This window comes from Ananas comosus, linkage group 14 (genome assembly GCF_001540865.1).
Source record: "Ananas comosus cultivar F153 linkage group 14, ASM154086v1, whole genome shotgun sequence".
NCBI lineage: Eukaryota > Viridiplantae > Streptophyta > Magnoliopsida > Poales > Bromeliaceae > Ananas > Ananas comosus.
In genome coordinates, this window is record NC_033634.1 from 10,218,439 (window position 1) to 10,239,996 (window position 21,558).

Consider the following 21,558-nt stretch of genomic DNA (forward strand, 5'->3'; position numbering starts at 1 on the left):
AGGAGTAGAAGAGATTGAAATACAAATCGTGTAGTAAAATTTGGGTTGATGGTCCTTGTTTGATCTACTCTGTCTCTCAGGAAGCACGAGTGCCGTCCGTGCTCTGAGGTATGTGATTGTCCGTTTCGATATGATGTTTTTTGAAGTCGACGATCGTGGCCTGCCGTTAAATCTTGATCTACGATTAAAGCTTCTAAAAAATAATTTGTTGCGATTCTTTCGATATCATTTATCTATGCAATCGAAAGGATTCAAAATCCATAATTTTTAATGCAGGCTGATAAATAAAATCACTATAAAAAAGTGTGTGATATAGCAAAAATTTTCGATCAAGAAATATTAAGATCTTGTTGTAATAATAGAAATAAAGAATTTTCTATCAAATAATTCATAGCGTGATTTGAGAATACTTCTACACCGTTAAACTTGAAATACGGGCATATATCAGCATTAAAAATTATTGGACTTTTGAATCTTATCCATTGCTAGATAAATTATAATCGAAAACTCGAAGCAAAATTATTTTCTAGAAGCTTCAAATTCGCTAATCCAGTCTAACGAAAGCCGACGTCGATTTCGAAAATTCCATCATCGAAAACGCTCAAGGAGCACGGAGGCCCTCTGTGCTCCTGAGAGCACAGTACCCTGGCTATAATATATATATATATATATATATATATATATATATATATATATATATACGAGTGAGCTACTATGGCATCCGAAGCATGGGACCGTTCCCCGGCTTCCAGCTCAGTTCGATGTGGGACTTCGATCTGTCGTATCGGATCTGTTAAATCTTGATCTAGAGTATGTTAATACCTAGAAAATAAATTTTATTCATTTTTGATAAGTCATTCTGCCTTAGTGATCGAATGGGCTAAAATCCAAATTTCAACAATGGCCGAGTGAGCCGTTTGCAAGTTTAAGGTGTAGAAATATTCAAAATACGTAAAATTTAATAAAGAAAATCCTTTTAACTACATAAACAGATCAATTATCTTTGATTTAAATTTTAGATATCATAATTTGATTTTACATTTGTAAGATTTATTTCAGCCGTGATTTTGAGCCCCTTCGTTCACTAGGCCATATGATATCCTGGTAAAAGTCATAAAATTTATTTTCTAACTACTTCAATACTCTAGATCAAGTTTAACGGAGCCGATTCGACGATTTCGAAAGTCGCAACATCGAAAACTGAGCTGGATAGCACCGAAGGCTCGTGCTTCGATAGCATGTACCCCACTCTATATATATATATATTATATAATATATATATAGTGTTAGACTGACTTACTATTAGTAGCCAAAATCCTAATTGTTGCTATAAATTTTTTACCTTTGATCAACCTTTTCTTATTTCTTAACCAATTGATTAAATACTATAACCAGTGGGGACCCTCACAAACACTCACTCTAACCGACTAATATCATTTTGACCGCTATCAATTTTTCATCCAACGGTTAAAAATTTGAATTAGCAAAAAGATGCGTTTACTATTAATAGTATTCCAGCCTAATATCATATATAGCTATATATATATATATAATATAACTATATATTATATATAAGCCATTTAACTGCACGAACAAATTGAAAATATATAAATTTGAGGCCTGATTTAAAATTAGAAGAAATATTGATAAATAAATTCATACTTCCATAACATTTAAAAATAAAATTTAAATTTAATTTATTAAATCCGACAGGTGTACCTTCTCAAAACGCGAGTCATTGCGGAGGAGACGACCTCATCTCCTCCCTTTCTCGGCGGCGCTCGTCCCACCCCGTCGCCGAACCGACTAGATCCGTCCAACCCCCCCCCCCGCCCCCCCCTTCTCCACCACACCCTCCCATCTAGCGCGCATGCCTCGCCGAACTACGTGCGCCTCTGCCTACGGTTTCCGCCTCTGGCATCCATAGGCGAGTTGACGACCTTGATGTAGGGAGCATCGCTAGGGTTCAGCGCGGGATTCGGCGCGGACGAGGAGAAGGAACGAGGAGGGAGGAGCTGAGTTGCGGACGCTGCTCCGGAGCATCGCCTGGGTTCTCGATGATGATGATGATGATGATGATGATGCGAATTTGTGGCGGGAATCGGGTGAGGGAAGCCCTAGACTCATCTCTGATGACAATTTTAGCCTTGAGGAAGAATTAGGGCTCGATTTGGATTCCGTCTCCGATTTCATGGAGGAGGAGGGGGGAATTGATGGCGATGGCGTTGAGGAATCGGCGCCGGAGTTGGAGTCGATGCAAAATGGCGGATCGGGAGAGGAGGATTCGATGGAAAGAAGAAGAGGAAGAGAGAATCGTGAGATCGAGTTTCGCGACACCCTGCTCCGGAACGTACTGTGGGTTCTCGATGATGATAATGATGAGGATTCATGGTCAGAATCGGGTGAGGTAAACCCTAGACTCGTATCCGATGATAATCTCTGTTTCCGCGAGGAAGAGTTAGGGTTACACTTGAATTCCGATTCCGATTTCCTGTCGGAGAACGAGGAGGGGGAGGGCGACGGCGGCGAGGTGGAGGAATCGGTGTCGGAGTTGGAATCGATGCAAGAAGCCGAACCGCGTGAGGATAGCTGTAGGTGTGAGGACCATTTCCTTTGCGAGTGCCCGCGGAGACGGATCATAGGGTTCGAAACTGATTCTTATTCTTGTTCGGATATTGGGCATGTATTATCAGATGAAGCAACAGATGTAGAGCTGGAGGACGAGGAATCGGTCGCAGGGATGGAATCAATACAAGAAGATGAATCAGCAGAGGATAGTTGTATATATGAAGACCATTTCCTTTGCGAGTGCCCGCGGAGACATATTGTAGGGTTCGAAACAGATTCCTTTTCTGTTTCCGAGAGTGTCGTATCAGATGAAGAGGCCGACTCGGAGCTGGTTTGCATTGGCACGGAAGAATCAGTCTCGGAGTCGCAATCTCTGGCAGATGAAGCAGCGGACTGGGAGCAGGAGGACGTCGATGGCTCAATGGTTGGGTCTGATGCAGAGGAGTCGGTCTCGGAGTTTGAGTGGATGCAAAGAGGAGACTTGGCCGGCGAAAATTGTACTTATGAGGACCATTTCCTATGCGAGTGCCCGATGAGACAGATCATCGGGTTTGACTCAGATTCAAATTGCGAATCAGAGGTTGAGCCTACCATGTCAGATGAGGAGGAGGATTCGGAGCAGGCCGAGATCGATGCCCGTTTAGACGAGTGGGGGGATGTGATCAGTACGATTTTCAACACTGACATGGAGGAATCGGAGTTGGGTTCAGAATCACCACAGAGAGAAGAACCAGCCAATGTAGATCTTCCGGATCAAAATATCGTACGGCTTTTTGATGATTCGGCCTCAGAGTTGGAGTCGACGCGAGGAGAAGAAGACCTAGACAGTGCTTATTTATCACTGCTTGCTCTTGAGCTTCGGAGACTCACATTCGCTCTTCGGAGTGATGATGACGTACCTATAAGTGGAAGCCGACGGGCGGCTTGTAAGTTGGTAGTTGAGCGCCTCCCTTCGGTCCTTCTCGTGGCTGAGGATCGTGGGGAGGCGGACGACGACATGCTTTGCGTGGTCTGCGACGACGAGATTTCTTTAGGCGAATGGGCGACGCTGCTGCCGTGTTCTCATTATTACCACGGGGAGTGCATCTTGCCGTGGCTTAAGATTCGGAACACATGCCCGATGTGTCGCTATGAGCTGCCCACAGATGCTGATTATGCTAATGACTATTTTGACTTGTTTTCCAGCGTTTAATTGTCCGTGACAGCCAGAGGTGATTATCTCATGCCCTCACTCTGAGAGTCATCAGAGGGAAGAAAGGTTCACTTGCCGGAAAAAAATGGCGATAAAGGTTTGCAATGTAGTTATTTGGGAATTGGATTCTAAAGATACTTAAATGCTTTTGTTCATACATACTCCATAAATGCATGCATTCGTACATCTTTTCTCGATTCAGAATGATTAGCATGTATATTACTGTAAAAAATTATATGTTCTGTTACTGTGAAGCTATGTGTTCTGTTATTGGAAAGTTATATATGTTCTCTTATATCAATATGAAAACCTCACCTTGTAGATATGATATATAGGCTAGAGCTACTATACTCTTATGAGTATAGAGCCCTTCGTATTTATAAGTTGTTTTTGATGATGGGGCTTCCGAATCGACGATCCACTCTGTTAAATATGATCTAGAGTATTTGAAACTTCTAGAAAATAAATTTCGTAATTTTTCTTAATCATAATAAAGTTCATCAAGCGGGTATAAAATGAACGGTCGAAATCGAATGACGTCTTAAAAATGGATGATCGGATCCTTCAATTTAAGATCGGAGTTATTGATCTTCATCTATGTAGTGAATAGAATTTTCTATCAAAAATTCAGCCGATTTCGATTCTTTTACACTGTTAAACTAGCAAATATACTATACCGGCCGTTAAAAATTGTCAATTTTGTGACCTTTTGATCATAAGGTAAATGATATCGAAAAATTATAAAATTTGATTTCTAGATGTTTTAAATGCTCTAGATAATGTTTAACGGTGTGGATCGTCGATTCGGAAGCTCTATCATCGTAAACAACTTATGAGTGTACAAGGGCGATCGTACTCATAAGAGTATAGTAGCCGGACTCATGATATATATATATATATATATTTTTGATGGTTCTCTTTCCTAATATTTGTAGGAGAACATGCATTTGCAATGCCCAGGTTGTACAATGTTAAATAGGGAATACATGTTTGAGATTGTATATTTGCTACAAGAGTAATCTCTTCAGATATTGAACGCCTTTTCAGATTATCATCTTCGTCGTGTTATTAAGAAAATCAATCACATGTTGATTCAAGTGTTTTTGGTCTACTCTTGTAGAAAAATGCCGAAACTTCGAACCAGATACGGCTAGTGTTTCTTGGAAAAACTTGATTATTATCGCGCTACATGTTTTTTGCCTGCATATAGATTCTGGTTGATGTTTGTAGCTTTCTATCGAACTTTTTGCTCCCTGCGATTTGAGTTCTTTAGTGGATGTTTTCTAATAACTCTCATGTTTCATTCTTGTCTCTGAAGATCTCTATTAACCAAGCTAATGTTTATCATCATCTACTGAGATCGAGAAAAAGCCATTAGATGCTCTGCCTAGCATTTCAAACAATTGAAGCTAAATGAGATGGTGATGGGCAACCATTGTGTATACTATTTGCATCCATTATGAATGCATGAACACATTATGTGGAGATGGATCCTAACATAATTGTGGTAGCACTAAGCTCTGTTTTTTTTTCTTGGGGTACCTTCATTTACTCATTCTTTAACTCATTTGCCGGACATTTTTAGAGTAATTACTTGCCCTGAACTTCCACTCAAAATTTTAAATTTGATATTTGAGACCCTGAACTTTCAACAATGTTTTAATTTAGGAATATATATATTATTGTAGCTCTTACCTTAGAGTAAATATTATTTTGCTTGGACCTAGTTCTTCATATGTTCATGCACCGTAAATTCCACCATCTTCATCCAGTTGATGATACCTTCAAAGCAAGGATCCAATTTCTAAATAATGAAAAGATTGTTGCTCAATTGACAGTAAGGTCCCTAACTTTCTAATTGTTGTAATTAGGTTCTTGACCTTTTACTCGAGTTTTAACTTCGTCCGTATCCTCATAATTGTTGCAATTTGTGTTGGATTAAATGGGCTAGTATAGTGGAGGCCGGATTGGATAAAGTCATGCGAAGTTTGCGAGCACTGTGTATTTATTTATAAACTTTAAGCGTGATGGGTGCGTCCTTTTGTTTTCAATTCGAGCTTTTGGAATTGTTGGTTTAATTTTACGTGTGATGAATGCTTTTTCTTTTTCTTTTTTTTTCTTTTTATTTCCTTCAGTTGCAGCTTTTGAAATTGTTGGTAGTGTTTAAGATCCACACCCTAGCTTCAATTGACTTTGTAGCCTTTACAAAATTAACAGTAGAGGAACTGTCCCCCAAAATTATAATTTGCTAAATAATTCTGTCAAAATTTTAATTTGCAAGCTGGCTCTATTTTGTCCAACTCAGCACCATGATAGAAAGAAAAGTGAAAGGCCTCCTCTAACTTTCATTCGGATCACCACTATCATTTTTAGGATTTTTATGCGCGATGTTAGGAAAGATAAATGTTCAGATATAAAATATTTTATAGTGAAAAATTTTCAGATTACCACTATCATTTTTAGGACACATAGCAACAGTAGTTTCAAGCAACACATGAAGCACAAATCCTATATCTTTCTAACATCTCGCTTCACTATAGATTGCAACAACACACATCACTCAGTAAGAAGCTCCAAACCCTAAAGTCAGCTATTAGACCTCCTCAGCTCTTGTTATTATTGTTGCTGCTCTTTCCCTTCACCTCGAAACCCAGATATTCTGTCGAAACTGCGACTATTCAGTTTCCTATTGAGCAGCAAAAGTGCCGCCTTCTGTCCTTTTATCGGACTGATTCCCAGCGCGGGAGAGTAGCTCGTCGGGGTAGCATAAGCAGTTTCAAATGGAGTGCCTGAGACAGGCTTTACCGAGTGCGACGAAGTAGTGATAACTTTATTGTTGTGAACAATTGAGGGAGAACTGATCCGCATGCCTCTACTCAAGCCGTCTACGTAAAAAAGCAGATCAGATCGTCGATGCATGCGAGCTACAATGTTAGAGGCAAGGCTTTCCAGCACTCGTGAATAGCTTTCTAGGACGGACTTTTTCCGACATCCATCCTGCAAATTTAAGCCAAACAGAAAAGAACTTTCGAGTCAGCTCATATCAATTTAGTCTTGAAGCAAAGCAGGAGGCCCTCGGCTCTCTCGGCAAGCAACTCTGTTTTCTCTGCATCTATGATCATATCTTTCACCATGGCCCAACATGATTTAGCTCTACTCAGGCTTCTGTGTTGTTGTTCATTGGCTTGTTAGTTGTTGTTCTCCGACGCCAAATATAAATCGATGCCTCCGCACGATTGGCAATTTCTAAAGCGTGGTGTTCGGAGGACAAATCGAGGCGATCGAGAAGGCATTCCGGAAAGAATTGATCGCAAGTGATGTAACGGTCGGTATATCAGGTCACCGAGGCTCGCTCTGCCATTCTGGTATCAAGGAACAAAACACAACTTTAGTCAGACTGTAACATAAAATAAAAGCTACTAAAAGATTCCAAAATGGCGGATACGATGTGAAAGATAACATAATTGCTATAGAGAAAAGAGAATCAAATCAACATTATCAAACAAGTAGTCCTCAACCTAACCAACAAGTCTTTTTCGCACACGCTTGAAGATTCATCTACTTTTATATATATATATATATATATATATATATATATATAGGCCATGGCTACTATACTATTATGAGTATTGGAGCCCTCGTACTCATAAGTTGTTTTCAATGATGGAGCTTCCGAATCGACGATCCACTCCGTTAAATATAATCTAGAGTATTTGGAACTTCTAGAAAATAAATTTCATAAATTTTCGAAATCATAATAAAGTCCATCAAGTGGGCATAAAATGAACGGTCAAAATTGAACGACGTTCTAAAAAAGAATGATCGGATCCTTCAATTCAAGATCGGAGTTATTGATCTTTATCTATATAGTGAATAGAATTTTCTATAAAAAATTCAACAAATTTCGATTCTTTTATACCGTTAAACTAGCAAGTATCCCATACCGGCCGTTAAAAATTGTCAAATTTGTGACGTCTTGATAGTAAGGTAAATGATGTCGCATAAGGTAAATGATGTCGCAAATTATAAAATTTGATTTCTAGAAGTTTTAAATACTGTAAATAACGTTTAACGGTGTGGATCGTCGATTCGGAAGCTCTATCATCAAAAACAACTTATGAGTACGAGGGCGATCGTACTCATAATAGTATAGTAGCCGGACCCTATATATATATATATATTATAAAAAGTATCATTATTTGTTACTTGCAGTCGGGGTATCATCCAATTCGTATGGAAAGTTTTTGGTGAGTTCAAGGTTGTATGAATGGTGGAAATTCAAGTTTTTGAGTAAAAAATATGCAAGGAGATAACTCTGCAGAGGGCAAACATCTAAATATCTCAAGGCAAACCTTTGGTGGTAAGGACTCAATATACGACTCGGGAACATCAATTTCCACCAAAGCATTGCTCTATTTATAGCCATGGCGGCCTTCAAAATCTGGTTCGTGCACTCGCGTTTGTGCTGCAATTGCTTTTTTGTACCCTCACTAAGACCCCCAGGAGGCACCCGGGGTACCGGCAACCACCACTTCTCATCGCGGCGATGAAAAGCTCTTCGAAAGGAGGCCGAACCATCGCAATCCGGTGCAGAAATTCCTTGATCAACGTACCAGAATTCTGGTTCATTGAAAAATTCTGGTTCATTGAAACTATCCGGTACATCCTGTAATGAAAGAAACTAATCTGAATGACCCTACAAAGGTTTATATTTGCTACATTAGGGGTGTTACTATGCTGCAGTTCTTACGAGGAGCATGTTGTCTAACTTCCGAAGCGCTGGCAGGTTTGCATATAAATCTCGGATCGCGGTCTGCATGTCATGACCTGAAATCGATTTCAGCAAGAAGTTTAATCACTATCATGTAGCAAAGGTTTGTATCCTTAATACAAATTATGACTTCTTTTTTTTTATAAAGGAAACAGATTACAGGCTAAATCAATCGCGGGAAACTTCTTTATAAATTAAAAGAATTCAACTAACAAAAAGAACTTTTAATAGTAAATTTGACAGAACGCAGCATAGTTGGTTAGATAATTATAACAAAATTACCTCAAGCTTGCTTCCATCAGGAAATGTTTACGTTTGCCATGTGGGAAAAAATTCGACTATGTGATCACTAACACAAATAAGCCACTCCATTTCTCTTTGCCACATTGACTTCTTTTCGGGAGGAAGAGGCTCCAACCTCCACAATTGCCCAAATATTGTTGCTGATGGGGACAGTAAAATGAACAAGAAAAATTTATAAGATCTCACAGAGATAATTTTTCGAATATATATATGATTTTATGAAGAAACAACCTTAGGATATTAAAAAAATTACCACAGAGATTAGTAATAGCATTTGAAATGGCCAATGCTGTACACACCCCCTTGCCGCAGCCCGACATGTCCTCTCCAAGTAGCAATTTGGAGAACCTCTCCTTCATCATCTCAATTTCTGATTAAGTACAAAAATAAGCCTCAATACATAACCAATTTATATATAAAAAAAAAGCATATATCTAGGGGCTTAATTAGAAGAAGTGTAAAGGCTAACATGGAAACCTAAAATTACTCTCTAGGCTCATAAAACTCTAGCACTTTACAACAATTTGGTAATAAACTAAGGAATTATTTATGTGCAATGCCTAAAATATGAGAATATGAGAAATTATAGAGATATCCAATACCTGAAAGATTTCGCTTCTGCTTCTCTACTCCTGCATCATCCTCATGGATTTTCTCATTCCCATCCACTGCATCCAAGCTCGAGCCCTTCTTCTTCATGGGCCAACCCAACTCCTCCGACGGCTTCGCCGACCCCTCTGATCGACAAAAGCTCTGCGGGTGGTCTCCACTCGACGAATTCTCCGAGCTCGAACTGCTCCCGCGACACTCCTCCTCTGTTGAATCGCTATAACAATCTCCTTCCCCAACAATGGCTTCTCCCAATCTCTCCATCCTAATCCCCTCTGCTTCCCCAAACAGAGGACGCTCCCTGACAACACTAACTCCTCCCCAAATTTCTCACCAAGATTGGATTTTTCACAACAAACCCATCTGGGTACGGAGCTTCTTCGGGGGATCTAGAGACCCAGAAGCTCAGAAGCGAAATGGGTTTGAAGTGGCGGGTTAATGGGAGACAGAGCTTGTTGGGGTCCCCAAATTTTAACAACAAAATATTTTAACTATTTATTATGTATTTTTATCAAATCTTATATACTTTATTGAAAAAATTACTTACTAATTTAAAAAATAAATAGTTTTAAATTATGCCATCGGCGCAAGAACTATATCGTGCCGATATCTTATTAATACAATATGACATGGTAAATACAATCCATGCCAATGAACACTTAAATTCTTATTATAAATTCTGCATGAAATGAAGCGCGACAACATTCAAACTTTGCAGTACAAGCATTACCGCTGTAAAAGCTCAGTTATTAGAATTATAAATTTTACACGAAATCGAGTGCAAATTTAAAATTATGCGTAGAATTAGGAATTATACATGAGACCTACTGCATCCTTAAAACTTGTCAGTCTGAGCTTTATCCGCCGGTGATGAACGTACACGGAAAAGAAACTGTATATGTTTGTCTGCACGTAATGGTGTGGATTTTGATAAAAGCATAGAAACAATTCGTGTTGTTACACGTGCAACCTGAAAAAGACGGGTTCCACTCAAAAAACTGAAAGAGAAGAGTAAAGCTTGCATGTGCAACCTGTTAGAGGATGATACGACGGTCAGATTGAATCTGGCAAATCAGCAGAAACGGGATCTTTAACAAAGAAAAGTTGCCCAGCACTCTAATTTGGAATAGTTTTTTGTTAAGTTACTATATACGCATACTATCCAGAGGTTGCAAAGTTCTATGCTCAGTAGCAATAATAGCGAGTAGGCTACCAATTTCTTAGCAAAAGCCTACTACCATAAAGAAATTTTGCTTGATTCAAAACTTGATGCCCTTGCATTTCCTAAAATAGGAGAATTTTAGGAAACACAACAAAGGGAAGAGAATTACCATCGTCTGTCATGACTGAAGATTCTACTCCAGAAACTCTTCCATCAGACCCTAATATTTTAAACAAGAGTTCAGTATTAGGAAGAAACGTAGACATTGAGATGAGGCGAACTCTGCAGTAACAAACCTGGGATATAAATTGCTCAGCATCTGTACGCCTAAGAAAATGCAGTGAGTGCTTAGTCAGAGATATCGAATGATCGCCGAGACAAACTTCTCCGATGTCATCAAGTACCCTAACACGGATATAAGGATCCTTGGGAGGTACCATATCCTACAAAGTCCATGTTCTTCCTTTAGGTGGTTTAACATATATACCCTAGCAAAATTATCTATTTAAACCTATACCATCGTAAAATCTCAACTTCGATACTCCTCACAAGCATAGCTAATTATGAAAATACCGTTATTGTGAGTTGAAGGGTAATCTCATTCATGAGGGAAGGTTAATGTTTTATGAGAACAAGTTTTTTAAGGAGGGCTAGTTTTATTAAGTATGATGGTATATACGTAAAAAATTAAGTTTTTCAAGGCATATCTGAAAATTCAGATTTTATAGACATATATGAATAGATGATTTTGCGGGGAATGCGAATGTAAATACCTCATTCATTTATGATTGAAAAATATTTGGTTCTTAGGCATGAGAACGATAAGAAGGTTAAAGATACCACAGTCAAATCCAGATCTAGCTCGGACATGTAGGACTCTATGGCAGCAGAGTGACTTTTGAAATACTCTTCCTCAGAATAATTGAGTTTTTCTTGAATTTCTTGGGGAAGAACAGGACCCACTTTCCATCTGAAGCTCTGAATGACTTCTGCGCGGTTGTACCTATTTGGATGTAATAGCTTTAGTCAGTATTAATTTAACAAAGATTTATTATATGGAGGTAAAGCTTGGACATGTATGATAACAATAAAATTTGGAGAAAAAAATCATTCAACCAGGGAAGTACTCTTCAATCATGTGCTTACATGTAAGCCATGAGACATCTTTTGTTACGGGTTAAAGAAAGATGATGTATAACTGCACCAAAGTGATCCTCATTTCTAGTCGTTTGTATGTCTAAGTTCTGATCCTCGATTTTCCTACCACAGAATAGAAGAATTATGTAGTTAGCAAACCCAAAATATGTGTGCTATTTTTTTTTTTTTGAAGCAAAAGAGTGGTAAATTATCAAGAAAAATGATCTACACAACACGAAGATAATACTTTTGGGCACACTACTCATATACATCCTTTTTTGTCAAAGACAAGGTATACGTTGAACAGAAAAACCATGTGAATCACCTGATCAACGACTGAAGCTGCAGATTATGCTTGTTACATTCCTTAGTGACTTGATCAAATGAATCACTCTGCATGTCCAATTAGACAGCATTGTTAATCGTTGCACCAAGTAAGCTATGGTTAATCAAAATTTCTTTGATACAAAATGATCAAAATCAATTAACTTTGTGACACATGTAATCCAAATGAAAAATAAAAACAATTTATTTCCACAACAATCAGAACTCATCGCCACCGCAAGGACCCAAAAAGGTTACAGCTGGGATCTTGAAACTAAAACAGTTATAACAAGTATTCTTTACAATCACTTATAAGTTGATTATCTACTATTAGATGAGCCAAGCCCTCAAGTAGTTCCTAATTCTGGCGGCAAAAAGTACAAATTTATGATTCTTCAGTCTCAGCAAGCCTATAATCGTACGATTTTCTGATAAGAGAGGCTGCCATGATAATTCAATCTTAATTCTATAGAATGGAAGGGTACTACTGCATGAAGATGCCTAAAGTTGAAAACCGAAGCTAAAATATTAGCCGGTGAAGATTTGGTTTAAAAATCAACATCTCTAGGCCTCCCTAACAGTTTAAGAGCATCTTACCACTTTCAAGCACCCAAATGCCTCGCGCTAACGTACTGATACAATCTTATGGTAATGGTACTCATGCATTCAATGCTGCGGTATAAGTATCTGGTGCCTAAGCAGCACAAACAAATATAGAATCCTCTAAAGGGAATCGAGGAAACACAATATAGCTGACACAAGTTGTATAGAGTGATTCTACAGTTTTGGCGAGAAAAATCAACAAGTGTTTGATTGATTAGGTGTGTTTCTCAAGCATAGGTTGCATAATAATTGATAAACTTTCTCTTGTAACATTGTTAATATTTAAAAGAATATCAAAAGCTGCAGAAGTTTATGAAGAGCTTACATCGAACGGTGTGAGCTGTCCAGCTTCGCAGGAGCCTAACTCCTTCAAAAGCTGGGATGCTCGTCTCCCATACATTTTCTCTTCACGCCTGTAACCTTGTAACAACCTGAAGAATAAAGGAGTAGAGTAGTTAAAGGAGTAGTAGTAAAAATGTCAACTTTACACAGTAAGAGTAGAGATAAGGGCAACAGCAGGGTGGAGAGGAGCGAGCTCGGTGTTATATCCCGGACTCGCCACAACCGCCGATGATGAGAATTCGCTGAGGAGAGGATGGCGGCGGGGATGATGGTGCTTCACAGATCGGCCGCAACCCTTTGACCACTACTAGATTCTGTCGGAGACCTCCTCCCTTGCCCTAATCTCGCTACCGAACTCCTCTCCACACCGCCTCACCATTCTTCTCCCTGCTCCTCATAGGTCCAGCCGTTACACTCGGCGGTGCAGGTGGAACTCCGGCGGGAAGCGACTACGAAAGGGCTCAGGCGCTGACAGAGTAGAAGGTGCAGCAGGTTGCTCCGGCGGGAAGAGCCTTCGAAGGGGTTCAGGCGCTGGCGGAGTAGAACCGGAGGCGACTAGGGTATAGCCGGAGACGGAGACAGAGAGGAGAGGAGATAGGGCAGGGCGGAAGAGAGATCCGACCAAATCTACAGATTTTTGGGGGGAAAGTAGTAGGCGGATCGGGCGTAATCAGTGGATACATATATTACCCTAATTCTGCATTGGTGATGCACATGATTAAGCTGGTACTCTATTTTCTTTATTTGTCGTTCTTTCCTTTTATTTGGGGGGTAAAAAAATATAGATATGAACTATGGACCATTTTGAATCTACTACCCAACCTTTTAAAATTTTGATTTTACTACTCAAGCTTTCAATTTGTTTGATTTGAGTCACTCAACGACACTTTAACTTCAAAATTTAAACTAATTTCTTTCTTTAATAAATCTATAATTGCAAGAATTGCATGAAATATACTAATTAAACCTGTAAAAAATAATCGACGCACTCAAATTTTGAAGTAAAAGTGCCGACTCAAATCAAACAAACTGAAAGGCAGAGTAGTAAAATCAAAATTTTAGAAGGTTGGATAACCACCTCAAAATGGTCCATAGTTCAGCCAAGTTTTGTATGTTTTTACCTTCTTTTTTTTTTTTTTTTTTAAAGAACTGTACTGTTTAATCCTGATATGTATGCAATGCAACGAAACATGCATTAATGCTATAAAAAATTAACAATGATTGCCTCTTTTCTACTCTACTTTAAACAGGAAAAAAAAATTACTTCTTGGAGAAATTACTTTAGGGAACAGATCAAATTTAAAGGAAAATTTATAAAAAAAATCTAATACAACTGTATAAGAAATGGATTTATTCTTCCCAAAGATAAAAAATCCACATAAAAGCATAATCTATCGCACAAATTTCCTAGATTTAAACCTTTAAATCACATAAAAACCCTAGATGTAACGAATCCAAGTGAAAGATATCTACATCTCTCTCTCTCTAAAATCTCACCTGAATCGTGATGTCGCAATTGAAGAAGACGCGGCTGCGGCGATCGAGATGCTCCACCTCCTCCTCTATGGTCGAGCCACAGTGATCGGGAACCCCAGTGGGTGATTTGAGAGAACCGCTCCACTCATGTAGCCCCCCAAGGGAATCCGAATCTGATTAGGGTTAGGGTTAGCGCCAGAGCGAGAGAGGAGAGAGAGAGAAAGAGGAGCTTCGCGAAACGGGGGAGATGATCAAGGCCTTTTCTTCATTTTAATTTCTTTCATAGTTTAATTGCACTTTAGTCCCTACATTTTCAACATTTATATTTTGCTCCTTAATTTTCTTTTATTTTTATTTGAGCTATTTTAAAAGACTATTTCCCTGAATATTTAAATTTGGAGATAAAACCTTCTCGACGCCACGTAAGCATGGTTTACGAAATTTTTTAAATATAATAAATTATTTATTAATATTTTTTTATAAAAATTATAACTGGTTCATTAATTCTGTCATAATTTCTAACTGACATAAAAAAAAAATATCAAAAAACGGTGAGAACGGTCAAGAAAAAACATTAAAAATTTATTAATAAAAAGTGATAAATAATTCATTATTTTGTTATAAAAAGTATTGATAAAGGAATAAATCATTTACAATTTTTCAAAAAAAAAAAAAAGTGCCAACAATCCTTTTCTTTTTTTTTTTCATTTCTTATGTATTCAATCTAATACTTACGCGACACTAATGTGACAAAAAGTAAACTAGTTCTGCAGGGTTAGATTACTAACTTTAGAATTTTCAAAGATTAATTATTTTAATCTATTTGTCAGAAATTAAAAAAAGCCACTCTTTTATGAGCACACTAGCGCTCTCAATTTTAATGTTAACCATTAGGCTTTCTAAATTTTATCACATAATCAATTAAAGTGGCTAATTATATAGTCGTTTTTGTCGCACATCTTTTATATATATATATATATATATAGAACTAGGCTAATATACTATTAATAACACTAAGTTATTGATGCTACCAAGTTTTTGGCCATTGGATTAAGAGATGTGCGGTTAGGATGATGTGGGCCTTCAAGGGTTGAGTGGGTGGTTGGTTGAATAGTATGATCTAACGGATGAAAATGATCAAAAGGATAGATCTAACGGCGGAAAACTTGGTAGCACCAAGTGCTTCATGCTATTAATAGCATAGTAGCCGGACTCTATATATATATATATATATATATATATATATATTCTTATAAAAAGTTTTAAAACACTTTTTTTGTTCATTTTAATGCATGAGAATAGTAATAAAAATTGAAGATAGGTAATAAAAATTACTGATTAGTGATCTTGATTAACAAGTGTGACTTGTTAAACTATCTGAGAAAGGTCTAACTATCAAAATTAAAAGTATGAGAGTCTATTTATAAAAATGCTATAAACTTTAGAAGGTCTTTGAATACTTTTTTTTTCTTTTATTTAAATATTTAGATTCTAATTTTTATAGTTTCTTTTTTTTATAAAATTTCTGTCATAGAAAATATTCCCTAAAATCCAAGTGGAAGAGTGAAAGTAGCATTTTTTTTTTTACTTCTGGGGTAATTGCACCATTGGTCCTCATCTTAACACTTCTTTTATTTTGCTCCTTACCTTTTTTTAATTTTCTTTTTTATAATAAGATTCGTTTTTTAATGGCATTTTTAAAAAATTTTGTCAGCAAAAATTTCTGTTTAATCAAAGTACAATTTGAGTTCACATCAATAACAAAATGTGACAATTTTCGTCCAATTTTACGACGTAAACCAAAAAAAAAATCTCAAAATTGCTTGCGTCTTTCACTGAACAAGCCTGATTGTAGCAGTTCATCTTCTTAACTGTGATCTGATTCAGCTTCCTCACAAAGCTGCTGTCCTTATTAGCAGCTTTTGAGGGAATCATTAGGGCAGCCAAATTTATCTCAACATAAAAAACAAACATTTCTGTACAAGTCCACAGCAGTGTCAGCATTGCAGAAATTGCCAGCAGAAAACATTCTTCATGTCAGTTCCTCTCACAATAAAAATCTATCATGATCTTCATTATTTCAAGCAATGTGAACATGACAGTCTGAGATGTATCCATTTGTGCAGCAGCAAGTTCAGAAAACTGCAGTTTAGTATATCCGAAAACATCAAGAACAGCAAAAATGATGATCTATCAAAATGTGAATTGTAGGATAATAAGATACATATACAAAACATAGACCCAAAATATTATACCATAAAGCAATCCATCTCACGAAAACATGCGCATCGTCAGCAAACGAAACCCAAAATACAAGCACGCAACCGAGTAATTACTTACATTAAAAAGACGAAGAAACAAAAGATCATAAAACACGTATCTTGAAGATGGATTGCTGCTTCTTATGCGCAGCAGCGCTTGCGTATAAGAACTCGCATTTCCCCGCTAGATATTAGCTGAAAGATGCATTTATCTCCCTCCTCCAAGTTATTCCCCACAGCAAACTCCCTCCACCCTCGATGAATCCGGCTCTCGCTTTTCCCATTCCATAATGTCACAGGCCATGATCTCTTTTTCGGATCTTTAAGTACAATCTCCCTCCTCAGGAGCCCGAACGACGAATGGAAACTCTTTGGAACACTCTACGTAATTCAATCGAGTTTCAGTTAAGCACATAAGTAATTGGACTGTAATCGTTACGAACTGTTCTGTTAAGAACGTAGCGAACTAACCAGGAACAAGCGACGACGAACGTTTCCGCTGACGTTGCAAGATCTCATTATCTTCTCAAAATGCGGTGGACACGGCGCGGAGTTTTCGTTCTCAACCGATTTCTTCTTTGCTGAAAAACCCGGCGGAGTGCGCGGCTCTTCGGTACCGTGCTGATCATCTGAATGACACTTACATGCAAAGTAAATATCGTCACATGAGAAGATTTGGCAATTACTCGAAATACTCACAACTACGAATGTCATCGCGGTTTTCATCTTTGGTTTCACCCGAACTTCTCTTCGAAACTCCGTGGACGATCTTACCGCGCAGCTTACAGCATCCGCTCGTGTTGAACACTTTGGCCTTGAAGACCATGTTTCCTTCGTAGCGAAACAGAACGAAATCGCCTGCGACTAATTCGTGGGCCTGCGAGAACTCACGCCAGCCATTGTCGAAGTACAGTCTGTTATCTCCATCTCTGACGAGAGTTACGTGCCAAAACTTGCCGAGGGGGCTAAACAAGGTTGCAGTTGCACTACGCTCTTTCGTGAGAAGCTCGGCAATCGGACGAGGAATGGGCTGCAATAAAATATCAAATGTGAATCACTCCTATTTCTTCTCAAGAAAGTTAACAAACTGCGCATAATAGTACCGTCCTGTCGTTTATTCGCAAGTCCGATTCGCGTTAAAAGCTTGATTCGATGTCTAAACATCTTGTTCGTAATACATTCTCTTCGTTACGTTATCTTGAAAAACATGACTACAATCACAAAAGAAAATCGTCCTAATGTGCAAGTTATCACTTCAGAAGTTATCGTAACATCAGAATAGAAGCTAAAATCGACCACATATCGAAGGCGCATTAATACTCGACTAATTGGTGAACTTTAGGGATGCTTTTACTTTTACTTTTGGTTCTTTTGATTCGAGTTATTTTGATTAGTCAAATTGCGAGGTTTGGAATTTAATTGCTGTAATGGCTTTTTAGCTTATTGAACTGCAACTTTTTTGACTGTCCAAAATTTGATAGCCTATAGTTGAGGGGTCTATTTCAAAATAACCTATAGTTGAGGGGTTCCCCATTACATTTTGACAATTCCTTTTTTTGGCTATATTACAAAAAACCCCTCACACTTTGCTCTGTGTCCTACTACAGGACTACACCACTGCCTCAAATTTGTCAAATTATGAGATGATTATTGGAAAATCTCCTCTACTAGAGCCACCAAAATTGACAATTTATTGAACAATTTTGGTAATAATGTATGGGTACTCCCTCAACTATAGGACATTCTGAAATAGACCCCTTAACTTTTTTTTAAATTTATATTTACACTCCTTTAACTTCTAAGTTTTTGTATTTGAGTTTTTACAGTTAATCAAAATTCTATGGATTTATTAGCTATTAACAGTGAATTAATCAAGCTTTATTCGCTGCAAAGTAACTTGAACTATAGAATGTGATGAACTTATTATCAATCAATTTGGTAAAATTCCGCATTTATTCTGCTAAAGTCGCTCAATTCCATACAATTTACCAACAATTTTTACCAACTTTATCCACCAACCTATTTATCAAAATATTTGCATCTGAATTCAGCAATCATTTCAAATTCTCGAACGTACTCGAGATACAATAAAGTGAATCAGCGACGTGGTTCTTTATTAGTAATTTACCTTCTTATTTTCAACCCTAAATATATGGAAATCTGTTCCATGGGAAACACACTGTCCAATAATCTCCGTTTTTCCCAACCACAAAACTTTTCCATGAATTCTAAAAAAGAAAAAAATCAGAAAACTGTCTCTAAAGCTAAGGGACTATTTGGTTTCTCGAAAAAAGACCTTTCCATGAAAAACATGTCTTTCAGTTTTCTGCCCATTTCATTTGAAAAAAAAAAAAAAAAAAATTAAAACTAGCTTTTCTGGATTTTTTTTTTCCAAATTTCTTGAAAAACTACTGTGCCGTTTTTCGGGAAACAAAAAATCAGAAAAATAAAAACACTGGTTTTCCATAAAATATGAATTTTTTTAAAAAAAAAAAACTAGTTTTTCTCGGAACCAAAAGGCCGGAAATTTAGAAAAGAATTTTTTTCTCAATATTTTTTTTTTCATACTTTTTCGAGGAACCAAACATCCCGTAAACAGACGACGAAAAAATACTTTTCCAGTCAGAAAACTAAGGGATCCAAAACACCCTACTTTTTCCCTTCAAAAGAGTTAGGAATTACAAGCACATCTCTTCTAGCTCCCAAATGATTCATACCATTTTTCTTTTCTTTCATATTACAGCATCCACACTTCCAAGAACTTGAAAAGAAAGCTAATGAAACTAACAATTCAGTGCACAACTAAGAAAACAAGCCCCAACTCATTAGAAACATTAGATTTATATGGATTGAGTAGTAGTAGTAGAAGTAGAAGTAGAAGAAGAAGAAGTATATATAAATAGATATATATAGATAAATATATATATACCAGCTTTTGGAGAAACTCAGGTGGGAGCAGCAGGACAAACTGAGGCCTGTGATTCTGAGAGCCCATTTCTGCATGACTGCATGAAGCTTCCACCCTGTGAATGGCTCTTTGGCTTCTAAGGGAAGTGCTTTTTTCCAATAGAAAGAGGAAGAGAGGGCTCAAAACTCCAAAAGGAGTGGGTTCATGTACTCTACTCCCCCCCAAAGGTTGCTTCTCGGAGGTTAGAAATTTTTTTTTGGCTTTTTTTTTATTTTTTATTTTTTAACTTTTAGCTTTTTCAGAATTTTTATTTTCATAAATTACCCCACAAAATTTATATATATAAAAGATTTACACAACTCCCTCCACACAAATGCCACGCTCGTTAATAAGTAAACACACTGAATGATTCACCGTCTGCCTTTCATGTTTTACTTAAATCGTGTCTTTTCTACATTTACCGTGTTTATTATATTAAACGTTGTATAAGTTAAGTCACAGTAAATTATTTGCCGTGTTTGGACACCTTAAATGTTTTATTATGTTCAACTTAATTTTTTTATACTCACGTGGCACTTGCATGATGGTGATAGGGTCAATTTTGTAAATATAAATTTTGTGGGACTATCTGTAATTTTTTTTTGAGGGGGCTAAATAAAAAAAGCTCTTTTTTTTTTCTAAAAATAGGCATAGAATGGATAAACTTCAAATACCACCCTTGTGGTTTCGCACTTTTTTCACTTTAGTATCTTATAATTTAAAGTGTATCATTTTAATTATTATCATTTTTCTCTTTCTGTCGGTGCCTCCATTAACTCTCCGTTAAATTATGTACGAAGACCTCCGTGCTCCTAATAGCACACAAGACCTACTATATATATATATATATGGGTTATTTGCATACACGTCCCTGCAAACATAGTGAATTGCAGAAATATCCCTGCAAAACGAAAATTTCATAAGTTGTCCCTGCAAAAGTCCTAAGTTATGCAGATATGTCCCTCTAGTTGAAATCTATTAGAAAATTGTTAATTTTTTAACAATTTTCTTGTGAAATGACTTTTTTATCCTCACAAATATATCCCTCCAAAATATTTCTCTTTCCCTTCCCTTTCTCTCCCTCTTTGGGCCACCGGAGTGGACGGCGGCGGCGGCGGCGCGGGGTTGGGTTCGCCGGTGACGAAGAAGAGGGAAGAGAAAGAAGGAGAGGAAGAAAGAGAAGAAGAGGGAAGAGGAAGAGAAAGAGGGAGAGGGTTTGCTTTCACCGCCGCCGCCGCATCTTTTCCTTCGTCGGTGACGAAGAAGAGGGAAGAAGAAGAGGGAGAGGAAGAAAAAATGCGAAGAGGAAGAGGGAAGAGGGAGAGGGTTCGTCGCCGCTGTCACTACATCTTCTCCCTCGCCGGCGACGAAGAAAAGGGAAGAGGAAGAAGGAGAGGAAGAAGAAGGGGGAAGAGGAAGAGGGAGAGGAAGAGAGAAGAGGAAGAGGAAGAGGAGGAGGAGGTTCGCCGCGCTGTCGCCGCGCTGTGCCGTGCCCGTCGCCATCGCCGCTGCTGCCGTACGAGGAAGAAGATAAAGAGGAAGAGGAGAAAAAGGAAGAAGGGTAAACTATCAATTTACGTTATTAATTAACCATGGTTAAATTTTTAACTCGTGTGTTAACGAAATTTTTTAACAGACCTTAAACAGTAGGACATTATCTACATAACTAAAGACTTTTGCAGGGACAACTTATGAAATTTTCGTTTCGCCAGGAATATTTCTGCAATCACTATGTTTTGAAGGACGTGTATGCAATAACCCATATATATATATTATATATATTAATATATATATATATATGAATTGGCTGGAATAGCTATTAATAGTAAAACGCTCTTTTACTATCAATTTTTTAACCTTGGA

The 21,558-nt window shown here is 37.6% G+C and overlaps 3 protein-coding genes and 1 pseudogene across 7 annotated transcripts in view; 1 reads left to right on the forward strand and 3 right to left on the reverse strand.

The window, feature by feature from the left end:
• Positions 1-4,069, forward strand: part of LOC109720354 — a 4,875-nt gene extending 806 nt beyond the window's left edge. Inside the window, exon 2 of the mRNA XM_020247402.1 lies at positions 1,964-4,069. Within this exon, the coding sequence (XP_020102991.1) occupies positions 1,964-3,760 (1,797 nt within the window). The 3' untranslated portion in view covers positions 3,761-4,069. The remainder of the gene's footprint in view (positions 1-1,963) is intronic.
• Positions 6,155-9,889, reverse strand: LOC109720222 (annotated as a pseudogene).
• On the reverse strand, positions 10,145-14,747 carry LOC109720228 (DNA replication complex GINS protein PSF1). 5 transcript variants are annotated; one of them, XM_020247185.1, is made up of 9 exons: positions 14,509-14,747; positions 13,184-13,638; positions 12,995-13,100; positions 12,068-12,135; positions 11,752-11,865; positions 11,446-11,608; positions 10,902-11,048; positions 10,775-10,825; positions 10,145-10,474 (listed from the first exon to the last, which is right to left on the reverse strand). In XM_020247185.1, exons 3-8 carry the CDS (start codon positions 13,067-13,069, stop codon positions 10,799-10,801), a joined length of 594 nt encoding a protein of 197 aa, XP_020102774.1. In that variant the 5' UTR covers positions 13,070-13,100; positions 13,184-13,638; positions 14,509-14,747; the 3' UTR covers positions 10,145-10,474; positions 10,775-10,798. The 5 variants fall into 5 exon arrangements, with proteins under 5 accessions (XP_020102774.1, XP_020102775.1, XP_020102773.1 ...); XM_020247186.1 differs by lacking the exon at positions 13,184-13,638; XM_020247184.1 differs by having other exon boundaries at positions 10,145-10,413; positions 12,995-13,638.
• On the reverse strand, positions 16,660-19,903 carry LOC109720224 (B3 domain-containing protein Os01g0723500-like). Its single transcript, XM_020247176.1, has 4 exons — positions 19,678-19,903; positions 17,448-17,778; positions 17,220-17,377; positions 16,660-17,129 (listed from the first exon to the last, which is right to left on the reverse strand). The coding sequence occupies exons 1-4, from the start codon at positions 19,741-19,743 to the stop codon at positions 16,890-16,892; spliced, it is 795 nt and encodes a 264-aa protein (XP_020102765.1). The 5' UTR covers positions 19,744-19,903; the 3' UTR covers positions 16,660-16,889.

Bases quoted from the DNA above. Each gene is read 5' to 3' on its own strand.
- LOC109720228 (XM_020247186.1), bottom strand. From the start codon at position 13,069: ATGTATGGGAGACGAGCATCCCAGCTTTTGAAGGAGTTAGGCTCCTGC. The intron at 11,866-12,067 runs GTGATTCACATG...ATTCTGTGGTAG, and splicing joins CAGCTTCAGTCGTTGATCAG to GAAAATCGAGGATCAGAACT. The intron at 11,609-11,751 runs GTAAGCACATGA...ACATCCAAATAG, and splicing joins AGATGTCTCATGGCTTACAT to GTACAACCGCGCAGAAGTCA.
- LOC109720224 (XM_020247176.1), bottom strand. From the start codon at position 19,743: ATGGGCTCTCAGAATCACAGGCCTCAGTTTGTCCTGCTGCTCCCACCT. The intron at 17,378-17,447 runs GTGAGTATTTCG...AGTGTCATTCAG, and splicing joins CCGCGATGACATTCGTAGTT to ATGATCAGCACGGTACCGAA. The intron at 17,130-17,219 runs GTTAGTTCGCTA...TGAATTACGTAG, and splicing joins TTCGTCGTCGCTTGTTCCTG to AGTGTTCCAAAGAGTTTCCA.